The sequence below is a fragment of the Ranitomeya imitator genome, chromosome 6 (genome assembly GCF_032444005.1).
Source record: "Ranitomeya imitator isolate aRanImi1 chromosome 6, aRanImi1.pri, whole genome shotgun sequence".
In the NCBI taxonomy this organism is placed as follows: domain Eukaryota; kingdom Metazoa; phylum Chordata; class Amphibia; order Anura; family Dendrobatidae; genus Ranitomeya; species Ranitomeya imitator.
The window spans coordinates 383,231,913-383,248,165 of record NC_091287.1 but is presented as its reverse complement, the minus strand read 5'-3'; the positions used below and the strand labels follow the sequence as shown (position 1 = coordinate 383,248,165).

The 16,253-nt window shown below is 41.5% G+C and overlaps 1 protein-coding gene across 9 annotated transcripts in view; it reads left to right on the top strand.

The window, feature by feature from the left end:
• The window catches only part of PTPRM (protein tyrosine phosphatase receptor type M), a 1,024,381-nt gene that overhangs the window by 420,584 nt on the left and 587,544 nt on the right, over positions 1-16,253 (top strand). For all 9 annotated transcript variants that reach the window (XM_069731071.1, XM_069731069.1, XM_069731074.1 and 6 more), the window contains exon 7: positions 10,098-10,391. In XM_069731071.1, coding sequence (XP_069587172.1) covers positions 10,098-10,391 — 294 coding nt within the window. The remainder of the gene's footprint in view (positions 1-10,097; positions 10,392-16,253) is intronic.

Below are 16,253 nucleotides of genomic sequence, written 5' to 3'. Positions count from 1 at the left end.
GTCAAAAATTAAGTGGAACCCTACACCATTTTTTAAATTATTTATTTAAATAATTGAAAAACATGGTGTGGGGACCCCTCTATTATTGGTAACCAGCCTTGTTGAAGCTGACAGCTGAGGGTTGCAGCCCCCAGCTGTGAGTTTTGCCTGGCTGGTTATCGAAAATATAGGAGAATCCACACAGGGTTTTTTTTCACTATTTATTTAGAGCGCAGGAGTCGGCTAATTAATACACCCATCATCCGCTCCTGCTCTCACTATTAGCGGCAGCACGTGTCAGATGATGGGAGCTGTAGTCCCATCCGTTGACTCCAGTGACCGGAGGTAAAGAAAATATACCTCTATTCACAGCTGAGCGCTCACGCTGTATTTTGACAGCGTGGGAACCACGGCTCTCTGGCCGGCGGGGATAATTTCACCTCCAATCAGAAGCGGTGTTTGCCACTCTGTCATGCACATGACAGCGTGGCAAACAGTGGATGTTCGGGCCCCCCATTCAAGTGAATGGGGTCCGGGTTCAGGTCCGGGTACTGTTCTGGTACCTAAACCCGAAATTTTAGTAGCTGTTTGGGTGATCCCGCCTGACCCAAACATCCAAGTGTCCGCCAATCTCTAGTAGCGAATGCACATATAGTAATTTGCTCAATTAGAGGAATTAAACTCTTATCTGAGGAGAACTGTCATAATGATAGGTTGTCTTTTGGATTCCCATAAAATTCTTCTACAAATCTAGTTCCCCTATAGTCAGCCGATGTCTAGTGGGCTAATAAAAAAGGAATATCTGATCTTATTGAATGAGAAAACTGCAGGTGAAAAACAAATGAATTATCCGGAGATGTTTATTTCCTTGCTTTTATTCACTAAAATAAAAACTAATAAAAAAAAAAGAATTAAGACTTCATTAAAAATATTTACAACGCTATTACTTTCTAATAAACCTTACAGTATCGGTGCTGGTAAGAAAAAAAATGTGTTTTTTTTTCTGGAGGATCGTGGAAAGATTATTAGGAAATGTTATTGCTGACTCTGCATATAAACCAGTCCAAAATGAGAAATGAATCTAGACCACATTCTGGAAGGTCAGGATGTGCAGTTAATTTGGAAAAGCTTATCTGGAAATTCAGTCACCAAGCAGATAACATCCTCAGGGTGCTCTGCACTTTTGTCCACAGCTCTTAACATGTCTATACAAATGTATTGGACAAATACTGCACCTGTCAAAAGAGTGTAAGCTACATCAACCTCTATTACAGATGTGTCATACAGGTATACGCTGTAGATGATATCTCACAAGGGTGCAATAAACGCTTCATACTTTGTGGGCAGGCACTGCAAAAAGAAAATACAATATACTGTATAGTGGTGTATAATTGTGGTGGAATGATGGTGTGTACTTGGTCATGAATAAGAATTGTCAGCTTACTTCACGTGGATTCTGTTGATCCTATCGAGAGTCAGATTAGGGCCACGTTCACACATTCAGTTTTTGGTGAGATTTTTACCTCAGTATTTGTAAGCGAAAACCAGGAGTGGGTGAAACACGCAAAAGTGGTGACATGTTTCTATTATACTTTTCCTCTGATTGTTCCATTCCTGGTTTTGACTTTTAAATACTGAGGTAAAAAAACTGACCAAATACTGAACTTGTGAACATGGCTTAAACAGGGGATATGAGGCAACTTTGGTCACCTACAGGTTGTGTGACCAAAGTTCATTATGTGTTGCTGCTTCATCACAGCAGAGTACAAGTGAATAGGCTTGCAGTCTGACACCTAAGGTACTGCAAGTGTGGCAAGAAAAAAATCATATCTGATTGAATTTGCTTTTCACGTTGCAGTATTTTCAGTGTCACAATTCACTTGTATTTGCGTCAATGTAGCAGCAACACCCAACAATCTTTGGCCGCGTAATGTGTCATAGTCAAAGTGGCATTATAGCCCCATCCTTAATGCAGCATCCCATTTAAATGGGTTGTCCAGTACTATTTTATTTTTCTTGCTATGGGCCTAAAAACTAACAGGCAGGTAGTTGCTAACAAAGGCAACTACCTAGCGTAAGAGAAGCTGCTGCACTGTCTACACGACGTCAGCGTAAGCCGATGAATTGCTGGCAGAAGCTGTCTGCTATTGCTGTAACCAGGCACAACAGGCAGGTAGTTAACAACTACCTACCTGTTAGTTCTTAGACCTGTAATAAAAAATTAAATAGTCTTAGCTAACCCCTTTAATATGACATGATGACTTTACATGTAGTACAGTTCCTATTCTTTTTGTACATGTAACAGACTCGCTGTAGAAAGAAAGTTTTCTAAAAAAAAAATCCCCAAAAATCTGGAGGCAAATTTGTGTTTCAAATGCCCACCAAATCTTGCATGTCAATGTCTGTGTGACATGTATTGATTGAGGCCAATATACAAATACCGGCAGGGGGGCCCGATATTTTTTTATATTACAATTATCCACACCTTTGTATTTTACTCTGAATCTTTAGGTAATCTGCAGCAAAATCTGCAACATTTTTTTCTGAAAACTTTTTCTCTTGTACTAAATCAGGGAAATCTGCAACAAATCCATGGCTGAAATGAAATTTTCTCAACTCCCATCCATTTGTTTGCTACTGTGTTCTGCTTCAGATTCTCTTTGCAAAATCTGGATGCAAAACTGCAGCAGTTCCGATATACATCTTCTGTTTTGTACTAGTAACCCAGTATACTGAAATTCAGCTGTGTAGAAAGTTGTTCATTTTCTTGATCAGTAACTCACTGCTTCCCAGCCTCTCAGTCTCCCCGTTTGCTAGGTGGTGTGTTCCTGCTTGATTGATCATTCAGGACGGCGGTATTGTTGACATCTTTATCTGTATGGCATCAAAAGAGCTCAGGAACAGTGAAAATGTCCATATCAGGAGCCAGCAGTGCACTTCAGCGATATTGGCCAGCTTTGGAGCAGCACATACAAGCTCTATTAAATAGAGCATGTAAGCACTGCACTTGTTTGCTGTTGCCTGAAATTTGTTAGACATTGATGTAACAGGTCATTCAGGAAATAGGAATCTCTTATCATGTAAATATTGGAAGGTCATGTGCAGGAAAGTAGGGAATGCCTTTATTTTTAAATATTTGGGTGTCCAAAAATGAAATGATCACTTTGATTTGTCGAAATATTGTATAGGGTACCTGCATTTGAAACAATCCCAAATCTTACCCTCCTCATTCTGGCCCTCTGGTTTCACTTGTTGAATGTCTAGTGGCCACTGAGTGGTTTCCCCTTCCTCTCTGTACGATGAATCTACAGTAAATCGTTTCCTTTCCTTGTTTTTTTTTAACCCTTTAAGATTTTTTTGTCCCCTATTAAATATCTGTCAGTTTGCTGAACAATGAGCTATGGACTGTCAAAATTATCAGATGCTCAAAGTCAAGATTTGGCTAATCTCTCTTAAAAAAGCAACAAAAAACGAAACGTTATTTATGTTCAGCGCTTCTCACGTGCTGCTATTGCTTCCTTGTGAAGATGGAAATCTTAGCTTACGATGCACAAGGCTGGATTCTTCTAATGCCCACATAGATGCTTTACTCTATCTGTTATTAAAATACACAGGAACAAAAGGCAGCCAGCAGGGCAGTATTGATTTAATGGGTTTGGAGAAGCATATTAGTCCTCTACATATGGTTCACTGGCTAAACTTTTCTAATATTGGCATGGTCACCGATGCATTATCACCCAGACAAAGAGCACTCTAATGGCGCTTTCTGAACAGACATCCGATTATTGCAGGGCTCACCCTACTTATTGAGTTCAGGCAAGGGAAAAGCTAGGTGTCTGTCGGCTTTTAGAAGTTGGTCTTCAGCATTTAACAGAGGGCATGTAGGGGAAGCCATCTGTAGCACCGCTGACCCACTTCTATTCAGAGCTCAGCTTCTTCTGCGAGAACTTAACTTTGTTGCTGCTAAGAAGAAAAACCCCACATTCATTCTGCAGCTTAGTCATTTTCATTTCCAGTCTGCAGAAGGATTCAAGATAATATCAGAAAACGACTTTTTTCCTCCTATAAGGAGCCGAGGCATTTATTGAAACATTGGCTTCTTATATGTTCTTTGAAATAGTAAGATCTGCAGTATTCTTTGTATTCTCGAAAGAAAGCGACTAAATGTATTCTTTGTATTTGTTTAAGAACTGACTAAGCTCTATTTAGCGATAAAATGTTTTACTTATCACAAACATGAAAAATATTATGACATTAAAAGATAAAGCTTCTGCTAGGACTGTGCTCTGTATAATATCTGCAGTTCTCCAGAAGTATTAGTGAAATGTCAGTTAAATTGTCCTCTAAAAACATTAAAGGACGGACCGTCTAAGAGAAGCGTGGAGGGCACGGGAGCTGCTGCCGGTGGGCTGTATAACCAATAATCCAATATATTCTTTCTAACGCTACTGTTTCCATTAATGTTATATATGATAACATTTTCATAAACTTCTAGCATTCAGATAGTAAGATCCAGATGGACGCTTTTATTAAATTTGTACATTAGTATTTAATGTGCGTCCACTATGTGTTCTGACATTCATGTCTTTAAGATTTAGCTATGGTGATATTTAGCAGAATGTTGCCCGACTCTCAGTTAATGAACTAATCTGGTTTTCTAAGAGTGGTGTTAAGTGAGAGGAGATATTGTAGAGGACAATGAGGATATAATTTTCCTAATAAATGACAGATTGCCACTATTTGAAAAAAAAGAGAAAATATATATGTAAAGTGTAAGCTTTTATGGTCAGTGGGATTCCTCTCTCGCTCCTAAAGAGTGTAAGCTCTTATGGTTAGCGGGGTCCTCTCTATCTCCTGTAGAATGTAATCTCCTATGGTGTCAACAGGGTCTTCTGTCTCTCTCCTGTAGAGCGTAAGCTTTTATTGTCAGCGGGGTTTTATCTCTCCTGTAGATTGTAAGCTCTTATGGTCATCGGGATCCTCTCTCTCTTGTAGTGCATATGCTCTTATGAACAGTGAGGTCCTGTGGTCATGTCTCTCACCTGCAAAGTATAAGCTGTTATGGTCAGTAGGGTCCCCTATCTGTCCTGTAGATTGTAAGCTCTTATGGTCAGTGGTCTTCTCTCTCTCCTGTAGTGTGTAAGCTCCTTTGGTCACTGAGGTCTCTCTCTCCTGTAGTGTGTAAACTTTTATAGTAAATGAGGTTCTCTCTATCCTGTAGAGCAGCGGTCCCCAACCTTTTTGACCTTGAGAGCCACATTCAGCGCTGAGAGAGGGTAACGAGCCACATTCAGCTCTGAGAGGGTTCACGAGCAACATCCTGCTTATGTCCCCCTCAAAGTCGTGTCAACCAAAGCCACCATTATGGGTATAATGATAACCGAAGCTTTTCCACAGAAATCACTCCAAAGCAGTACACTGAGATCCAGGAGTTCCCACAAAGCCCCAATTCAGTGTTATCCAAGGACTTCCAACACTCTGTTGCATCCAGCTTCAAGATCCTCCTCTAATAGGTAGTATCATCCTCCAGCGTACCATACCTAAAACATCTCTAAACCCCAGTATATGTGTATCTAGATCTTATCTTCTGTGCTGGGCTACTCAAATATTCACAATTTTGAGATGTACTCTTCATACCTGTTTGCTAGACCTGCCAGCTAAAGCTGGCAGACAGTCGTGAGCCACAATTCCTGGGACCGCGAGCATCATGTGGCTCCCGAGCTACAGGTTGGGGACCCGTGCTGTAGAGTGTAAGCTCTTATGGTCAGTGAGGTCCTCTCTTTCCTGTAGGGTGTAAGCTCTTATGGTCAGTGGGTTCCTCTGTCTCCTGTAGTGTGTAAGCGCTTATAGTCAGTGAGGGTCTCTCTCCTGCAGTGTGTAAGCTCTTATAGTCAGTGGGGTCCTCTCTCTCTCCTGTAGTGTGTAAGCTCTTATTGTCAACAGGGCCCACCTTCTTATGTAGAGTGTAAGCTCTTTTGGTCAGTGGGGTCCTCTCTCTAATGTAGTGTGTAAGCTCTATTGGTCAGTGAGGTCCTCTCTCTCCTGTAGATTGTAAGCTCTAATGGTCATTGGGATTCTCTCTCTCCTGTAGATTGTAAGATCTTATAGTCAGTGGTGTCCTCTCCTGTAGAGTGTAAGCTCTTATGGTCCGTGAGGGTCTCTCTCTCCTGTAGTGTGTAAGCTCTTATGGTCAGTGAGGTCCTCTCTCTCCTGTAGTGTGTAAGCTCTTATGGTCAGTGGGGTCCTCTTTCTCCTGTAGTGTGTAAGCTCTTATGGTCAGTGAGGGTCTCTCTCTCCTGTAGAGTGTAATCTCTTATGGTCAGTGAGGTCCTCTCTCTCCTGTAGTGTGTAAGCTTTTATAGTCTGTGAGGTTCTGTTTTTCACAAGCAATTACACGTTTTCCAGTATTGAAATCCGCTCAAATTTATTTGTCACAAATCAAAGTATTGGGGTAAAATTTGGCAAAGTTGGCAAATTTGAATTTCAAAATATCCACTCATCTGTAATGGTAGTTATTGAAATACAGTAATACCGCCATGACTGCCGTAATTCCAAAAATAACATTTTATTAGACACTGTTTGATTATGCTATTGAAGAATGTAATACTAAAATGGAGTCCCTCATTGGTTTTATGCTGCCCCTGTTATGGAAATTTAGTTTGGATAAATCTATCCCTGTGTGTGCTGCAGCCGTTCCCAATTAGACTCAGTATCTTGAGCGCTCAAGGAATGAGACTGCACACCATTGTTACAGTAACATTCCACCAATACTGATGATTTATTGTACATACATGGATTTATAATTGCATATAGAAAGGAGGTGGTTAGGGGTGGTTAGTTAATTACCATATTGTCTAGCTCCTCTGTTATTGGTTATCTAAATATATATGGAATATTGTGATTAATGCACATACGAATGCTCATTAAGCAACTAAAATGTAGCTTTCACATTTATCCTGCTATTCAGCAGGATTCTTAGACATTAGTTCAAGACATCTGGCCTAAGTTTCGGTTTTTGGGTGTCTGGAAAGCACCGCGAAACCATCTGGCCTAGCTCATGAGGTCAAGTTGAGCAATTGATTATAAACTAGCTGAGTATATAGATATATTTGTGTTTATATGAGTATATATGATTATAAAGGAGTATACAGGCAAGTGAGATCTACATGATATATATTTCAATCACACCCCCATGATACAATTCTCTATCCAGCTTATTTGGCTCTATATACACTGTACATATCATAGGCAGTACATTCAACTGTTGGCATGTTGGATTTATGAGACAAAGATGTGTATGTTGTATTTTTCTAATAGCAGCAGGTGTAACCAGGCCCATTTATTTTATCTAAGCATTAGCTGTCCCGAACATTGCTCAGCCTTCAGGATAGCCCTGCCTCATTGCTTCTCTTTTACCCACTGTGCACAAGTGGCTGCATATAGCTCTGGGGTCTCCACAGATAATAGGACGCAGAAGATCTGAGATACTTGTAACACTGTCACCTAAATGCTGTATGGTTTAAGCCTTTCAACCTTGCTTTTGCTTTTACATTAGTTCAACAGTTCATAATGTATAGAAGGAAACAAGAAAGTAATTAACTGATCTTTCAGCATGGTTACACACTTGCCTTAGGATCCTCCATGAAGCTTTGTATTGCGTCCTGGTTCAAGAAATAGCTTAATCGTTTAAATTGATGTTAAATGATTTGGATTTGGTGGGGAAGTGTTTACAGCACACGGTTCCTGCACATAGCGTTCACTCAATCATTACTAGCACAACAGCCAGTGGCTAAAAAGGGATCATATTGAGGATTTTCTGTATGAAATTGCGAAATTATATTTTAGTATTAGTTTCTTTTCATGTGTCTCCAAATAACTGCAAGAAAATGGCACTTACCTTAATCATAAAGTGCCCCCAAACCTCAATTTGTTTGGAAGATGTCACCTCAGTGCATCAGAGTACAGCTTGGAGGATATCCCAATAATAAATTATTATTAAATTATTAGGATATCCTCCAAGCTATACTCTGCTGTTAACCCTGAGGGTACCTAAATAGTGTAGATTATCTCACACTATAGCTGATTGCACCCCAGTGCATCATAACTGTACAGCTGATCCTTGAGGGATTTCATGGTTTTATGTAAATGAAGATTAATAAAAGTGTAAAGAAAATATTTGCAACTTTTTAGTTTCCTTTGAGGCGAATTAACCTTTTAATAAAACTAGTGCATCTTTGGCTGTGGTAGATAGTCAGATGATGAAGATTTGAGCTATATTTTAGGCCAGTTTCTAGAAAACTGGATTTTATGGCCTGTGGATGGTCCTTTCCCTTCTTCTATGCCCCTCTCACTTTTTTAGCAACCTTATGAGGAGTGCTGGACATTAACCCCATAATGACCACCAATATGACTTAAAACTGACTTGAGATAAAAGGGAATAGCAGCTACATTATAGGTGACACCCTGCTGCATCAGTCACAATCAGTGTTGGTGCCGACCATGGCCATTTAACCCCTAAGATGCTGCTGTCAATACTGAACACTCCATCTAGATGGTTAACAGTGTGGGGGCTCCCTCTTTAACCCCATCGGCATCTTGAAATCATGATTGTGTGGTCCTGGTGTTTGTCATGGCAATTCATGGACAAATAACGGCCTTAGGCTATGTGCACACGTACAGGTTTTTTCGCGTTTTTTTCGCGTTTTTTTGCGCTAAAAACGCTATAAAAACTCATTAAAAATGCATACATTATGCATTCTATCATTTAGAATGCATTCTGCATGTTTTGTGCACATGGATGCGTTTTTTTCCGCGAAAAAAACGCATCGCGGTAAAAAAAATTAGCATGTTCATTATTTTTGCGGATTTTCTGCGTTTTTCCCGCAATTCTATGCATTTGGGAAAAAACACACCAAAAACGCATAGAAAAATGCATCAAAATCGCTGTAAAATCGCGGTAAAAACGCATGCGGATTTCTGGCAGAAATGTCCGGTTTTTGTCAGGAAAATTTCTGCAAGAAATCCTGACGTGTGCACATACCCTTAGAGTCTGCTGGCTGTCTGGGGCTGTTCAGATGTTGGCAAGATTTAGGTGGTAAAAATAACATTTTTCTTTCCTGTCATACCACTTTGTGTTAATTCCTGAAAATTACCTGAATGGTTAATAAACTATCTGATAATGGTGTCACATTTGGGTTTTTTCAAATATATAGGTCCACAAAGTCACTTCAAAACTTAATAGGTCCCTAAAAAAGTTTTGTAAGTTTCTTGGAAAAAATAGAAAACTGCTGCTACAATTTTACAGTTTCTAACATCCTAACAAAATAAAAGAACATTTTACAGATGATGCTGATGTAAAGCAGACATGAGGGAAATGTTATTTATTAACTATCTTGTATGGTGTCACTCTCTGGATTAAAGGGGTAATCATTCAAAGTTTGAAAATTGCTAATTTTTAGAAATGTTTGTCAAACATCTAATATTTGTATAAAAAACACAAATCCACCTAAATTTACCATTATCATAAAATAAAATGTGTCACAAAAAACAGTCTCAGACTCAGTGGGATCTGTTGAAACATTCCAGAGGTATCGGCACATAAAGTGACACAGAGGTGAATAATTTGGCCCGGTAACCAATAACAAAGACACATTCTTTATCGCTGACATATTTTCACAATGTTTGTTTGCTGCCAGTGAATGGGAACTTTCATCTTTACAACCTGGGGCTAAAATCCCAAATAGTCCTAGTCTTACTATCAGCTGAATATGTATATACAGTTGCATCCAGTCTAAGCCTTATGGTGCTTTCACATTGCATTCTGTGTCCCCGTCGGTGCATATGTCTGAAATGCCCCGCAAAACGGCATCCGGATGCATGCGCCTACGGGGCCAATAGACTGCACAAGCTTGAGCTCTTCCAGCACTTTTCTTTTTAGGAGTTTACGCCATCTTCTACATCTGAATGTCCACCTCTTGTAGACATACATTCCTGAAAATGATGCCCATCATTGGGTGTTTTTAATTGATCCATCTCAATTCCTTTAAATCTATTTATAAATGGCATGCTGTAAACTGTACATAAATGATGCCTACTAATTTATTCTGGGGTTTTTACAGAGCCACCTGTGCCCATTGCACCACCACAATTATCATCTGTTGGAGCAACATATCTGTGGATACAGCTCAATGCAAACTCAATAAATGGAGATGGACCCATCATTGAAAGGGATATCGAGTATCGCACTACTAGTGGGACCTGGTCTGACATCCAGTCTGTGGATTCATCCAGTTATAAGATTGGACATCTTGACCCTGACACCGAGTACGAGATAAGTGTCTTGTTAACAAGACCTGGAGACGGTGGAACCGGATCACCTGGACCTGCATTGAGGACAAGGACAAAATGTGCTGGTGAGTAGAAAAAAAAGAATATTGAATCACTATGGTTAAATGAACTATTCCTTTCAATGTCATCAGTGTTAGTACATTGTGACCTGAAAGCCCTGTGCTATCCTGATATATTTCATCTGAAGATTTATGATGGAAGAGATAGCAGAGGGCTGGTGGGTTAAATGGAGCATTATGCCTATTGTGTAGTATAATATCAAACCTCTCAATTGTTAGAAGTCTTACGGGAAGAAGGAGGGTGGGGGGCACATACATAAATGCAAAGTTGGCTTACAGGAAGAATTTCTGTCTCTGGTTAAAATAATGTGATCTTAAATTATGTGACCTGCATAGTGCTTTACTGTCTCCTTGTATATACTGTAAGCCGAAAAAAAAGGTGCAGCTGGCATAGCTCAGCCAGCTTCTGAGCAATTCATTTTATGATCTGGCCAGTCCATAAATTAACCCTTAAAGAAACACTTTATGTGTCCATGTCTCTTAAATAAACAGTGGTATAGTTCTGTGTAATTATAAAATATAAGAAACAAATGATAACAACCTGAAGAATGGTGAAGAATATTTAAAATTGAAGGCTATATTTTATCTTACATATTAACAACGAATGACCCTTGGATGTGACACTGGTGCTGTCATTAGTAATATTTCCAGTCATCATAGCAGTAGAGTTTATATCAGTTCAGCCTGCAAATTGTACTCCCGTTTAGCAGCACAAGCAATAAATGAATCGCAAATGTAACCCCCACAAGGTGAACATGTAATGATCGAACTTCACAAACCTAAAGAGTAGCTAAACTTTCATTTATTTTTAAATAATTTTGTCCCCCTAGTATTACACACAGGGTGCTTGTGGAAGCAAATCCAATGCTTCCATTACAGCATACTATACAGGGACAGTGAGGGCCTGTTTATTGACATTGACTCATACTACTGACATCATTGTATTCCTGCAGTGTCAGGAGACGGTGCTGTGGGTTAAGCTGCATTAATACTTAAGGATTGCCATGCACTGGGGCTCTCAATGACACTCATTTCACAATATTTGTGCAGTGTAAACAGGCTGCTGATCAACCAATGAATGAGCAACCTTTGCTTTGGTAAAAAGATCATCGCTATCTGTGATGTAAATAGGAATTGTGTTACCAAAAGCATTGGCAGCCTAGCAAACTGAACGATCTAGAACAAATCGCTTAGCTAATATAGTTTACTGCTGTCTGCCTGTGCAAACAGTCTACTAAACGAGCACCAATTAGTAAACGTTTACTGATCAATGGTCGTGTAGTGCCCCTAGCCGGTCCAAGCTAACGGACCCTTAAGGTACCTTCACACTAAACGATATCGCTAGCAATCCGTGACGTTGCAGCGTCCTCGCTAGCGATATCGTTTAGTTTGACACGCAGCAGCGATCAGAATCCTGCTGTGATGTCGTTGGTCGGGGCTAGAGGGCCAGACCTTTCTTTGGTCGCTGGCTCTCCCGCTGACATCGCTGAATCGGCGTGTGTGACACCGATTCAGCGATGTCTTCGCTGGTAACCAGGGTAAACATTGGGTTACTAAGCGCAGGAGACCATCCTAAAAGTAAAAAAAACAAACGCTACATACTTACCTACCGCTGTCTGTCCCCGGCGCTGTGCTTTCCTGCACTCACTGTGAGCACAGCGGCCGGAAAGCAGAGCGTTAACGTCACCGCTCTGCTTTCCGGCTGCCCGGCGCTCACAGCCAGAGCAGAGAAGCAAAGCGCCGGGGACAGACAGCGGTAGGTAAGTATGTAGTGTTTGTTTTTTTTACTTTTAGGATGGTAACCAGGGTAAACATCGGGTTACTAAGCGCGGCCCTGCGCTTAGTAACCCGATGTTTACCCTGGTTACCGGCATCGTTGGTCGCTGGAGAGCGGTCTGTGTGACAGCTCTCCAGCGACCAAACAGCGATGCTGCAGCGATCCGGATCATTGTCTGGATCGCTGCAGCGTCGTTTAGTGTGAAGGTGCCTTTAGACTAACCGCACAGCAACGTGAGTAGAACCTGCTAGGGGTCGAGTTCCCGCCGCTTCACAGAGGGAATCTCGAGCCATGTCTCGTGCGGTCTCCCATTCTGCATCAGCTGCAGTGGAGCCTGCTCAGCGGAGACGTCGGTCCCAGCCTGATACTGTGCAAAGGGTTACTGCTGCCTTTCCAGGCTCTGCTTGTGAAGCCAGCACTGGTCAGCGGTGAGCAGGCTTTTCTGGGAATCTCTCTTCTGCTTATCATCCCGAGATGAATGGGTTGGTAGAGAGGGCCAACCAGACTCTGGTCACATACTTGCGACATTTTGTCTCCGCCAGGCAAGATGACTGGGCATCTTTTCTACCTTAGGCGGAATTTGCCTTGAACAACGCCGTACCCGACTCTACCAGGCAGACTTCATTTCTCCTTAACTACGGCCAGCATCCGCATGTCCCTGTGCCCATGCCCGTGTCATCCACCGATTCTAGGGTGGCAGACTGGGTGGTGGAGGCACGTAACATTTGGGACCGCACACAGGATGCTATCCAGGCCTCCAAGGAGACAATGAGGGTTTCTGCTGATGCACACCGGCGCCCCGCTCCGACCTGTGCTCCTGGCGATTTAGTGTGGCTCTCCGCCCGTAACATCAGGCTGCGAGTTGAGTCCACTAAATTTGCGCCTACACAGGCCCTTTCAAGGTTCTGGAACAGATCATCCCTGTGGTCTACCGTTTGGCTATTCCTCCACGCCTTAGTATCACCGACACCTTTCATGTTTCCCTCTTAAAGCTGTCTATTTGTCCCGGTTTTCCTAGTCATCTGCCGGGACATCGGGTTCATCCACAGATGAGTTTGAGGTGAACTCTATCGTGGGGTGCAAGGTGGTACATGGCAAGAAATATTATTTGGTGGACTGGAAGGGTCACGGCCCAGAGGACAGAACCTGGGAACCTGTGGAGCACATTGGGACTCCGCTGCTCATTGCAGCCTTTGAGCGTAGCGAGGCCCAAGGAGGGGGGCCCTAGGAGGGGGGTAATGTTAGGGGTCGAGTTCCGGCCGCTGCTCAGGGGGAATCTCGAGCCATGTCTGCTGTGGTCTCCCATTCAAAGGGTACTGCTGCCTTTCCAGGCTCTGCTTTTGTAGCCAGCACTGATCAGTGGCGAGCAGGCTTTTCTGGGACTAAGTCCTGCTTTGTACACACTGAGCATGCCCACGGGAGGACCTCACATTGGAGGTCGGGGGACACACGCTCAGGTCCTGTAGCAGCTCCAATTGGACCACTAGGAAGGTCCTTGTCTGCTGCAGCTATATAAGGTTCATACGGCCGCACGGCTATGCGCTAGTATCAACCTATGTTATGAGCTTTGCTACTTGGTGGTCATGTCTGCATGTGGTCAGGGTTGGCTGAAATAAGCCTTTAGAATACCGACACCTCCGTTGAGGAGTTGTTTGTGTGCTATGCTGTCTGCATGACCACTCTTTGCTTTGCTCAATTAGGTAGCTGTGTTCCTCTGTGAGGTTAACAGGGCACAGCGTTTTCATATGTTTGTGATTCTGTGAAGTTAACATAGTTTGCTTATACCGCCATATAGTGCCACCAATTACTCGGCACTGTATCCTGGGCTGCGAACGCACCTTGTTGTTTCCTTCCTATACTCGGTGCGTTCCGCTAGCCCTAACAGAACCACAAGATCGCTTGTTGAGCTCAGTATCTCTGGGGATAGGCAAATGCAGGAGATTGTTCTGGTAAGTAGAACAAACTGGCAGGAAGGCAAATGTTTTACCTCTCAGAAAGAATAAGCTGTGATCCCATGCTGTCCTGTCTGTGTAATTTTTTTATTCCTTCCCTGCCCACGACCTGTTCCTGCACGGTCAGACACATCAATTACATAGTAAATAGCAGTGGCACATTTATAAGATTATCTCAGCACAGGAACATTTTTATTTACATCCAATTGTGGAACTTATTTTTGTTCCAAGATCTATTGATTAAAATGTATTTTGTTTGTGGGGCAATCCCTATAATTCACATAAGAAAGAAAATATGCGGCACTCACCCCAATTCAGCAGTGGAAAGCGTGAATTTTAATGGAAAACATAAACAGATAAAAATCCGTTACAACATCAGGTAAGCAGAAGGGTGCGGTGTTGGAGCTTGGACAAGCTCCAACACCGCACCCTCCTGCTTACCTGATGTTGTAACGGATTTTTATCTGTTTATGTTTTCCATTAAAATTCACGCTTTCCACTGCTGAATTGGGGTGAGTGCCGCATATTTTCTTTCTTATGTGTATATACGAACTATTGGATTTCATTTAGTATGCTGAGCACCAATACCCTCTAGCATGCGTGACGCCTAGCGCTCTGGATCCTACATTTTTTGTCCTGGTTGCTGAAAGCGGTATCGCTCTAGTGCCGTCCTGCTCTACAGTTCTATGCTGTAAATCCCTATAATTCTCAATGCTTTCCAACCAGTCGTACATGGAAAAAAAAATATGCAGCTAATGAATTCTTTTGATAATCCTGCTGCTAGAAGTGGTAATGGAGAACAAAAACAACATATTTTGAATGAAAATAGAAGGGCAAGAGAAACCAATTACAAACTAAAGTGTGTCTATACAAATGCACAGAGCATGGGAAACAAGCATGGAGAATTAGAGCTGCAAAAACAGGATGAGAAATATGTCATAGGCATCACTGAAACTTGGCGGGATGATACACATGATTGGAATACAAACTTTGAAGGCTACAAGGCTATAACTTATTTATAAGAAACAGGCTTAACAGGATGGGAGGAGGAGCTGCATTGTATGCTAGGAAAGTGTATATCTAAATAGAAATCCAAACTTCAGATAATGGTAGCTCTGTAGAACCTGTTTGGGTAAGAATACAAGGAGAGAAGAACATAAAGGACACTATTGTAGGTGTTTGCTATAGGCCACCTAGACAGGCTGAAGATAAGGATGAACTCTTTTTACATCAGATGTTTCTGTTCTCAAAAACGTACAACATAGTGATCATGGGAGATTTTAACTATCCAGATATTTGTTGGGAATCTCTCTCAGTCAAAAGTCATGGGTCCAGAAAATTCTTATCTTCTCTTGCTGACAACTTTGTCTTTCAAAAGGTAGAAGAGAGAGCAAGATAATCTGCCATCTTTGACCTAATTTTTACCAAAAGGCAAGAAATGGTTGAGGAATTAAAGGTGACTGGGAATTTAGGAGGCGACGATCATGCTGTCCTCAGATTTTGAATGACAAGACCTGCGAAAACTCAGTCTTTAAGGTTGGACTGGAAAATGGAAAGAGTGGGGCATATTTAAAGATTAATATAATGCTGTGTGCAGGCAATGTAGGGCAAGTATGAGAAAGCTAAAGCCACTAATGAAGTGAGGCTTGCAAGGGAGACCAAAAGCAATAAAAAAGGATTTTTGGGGTATGAAAAAAGCAAGAGAAAAGTCAAAGAAGATAGAGAATTTTTACAGAATGAAAATGGTGAAGTAGTCAAAAATTATGTTGAGAAGGCCAAACTTTTAAATTCCTATTTTGCATGGCAAATCCACACTGTCTATAATCAGAGAGATTGTGAGGGAACGCTGAGCTAATTTAAATATATTTAAATCTCTTGTTCCAGATTAATTACATCCTAGGGTACTGAAAGAGCTAGCAAATGAAATTGCAGAACCGGTAGCCAAGACCTTTGAAAATTCCTGGAGAACAGGTGAAGTCCCAGAGAATTAGAGAAGGGCAAGTGTTATCCCTATTTTCAAAAAAAAGAAAGAAGATAGAGGCAGGAAATTACAGGCCAGTGAGCCTTTCTTCTATACCAGGAAAGATCTTTGAACAAATTATTAAAGAGCATGTTTCTAAGTACTTGAATTAGAATACA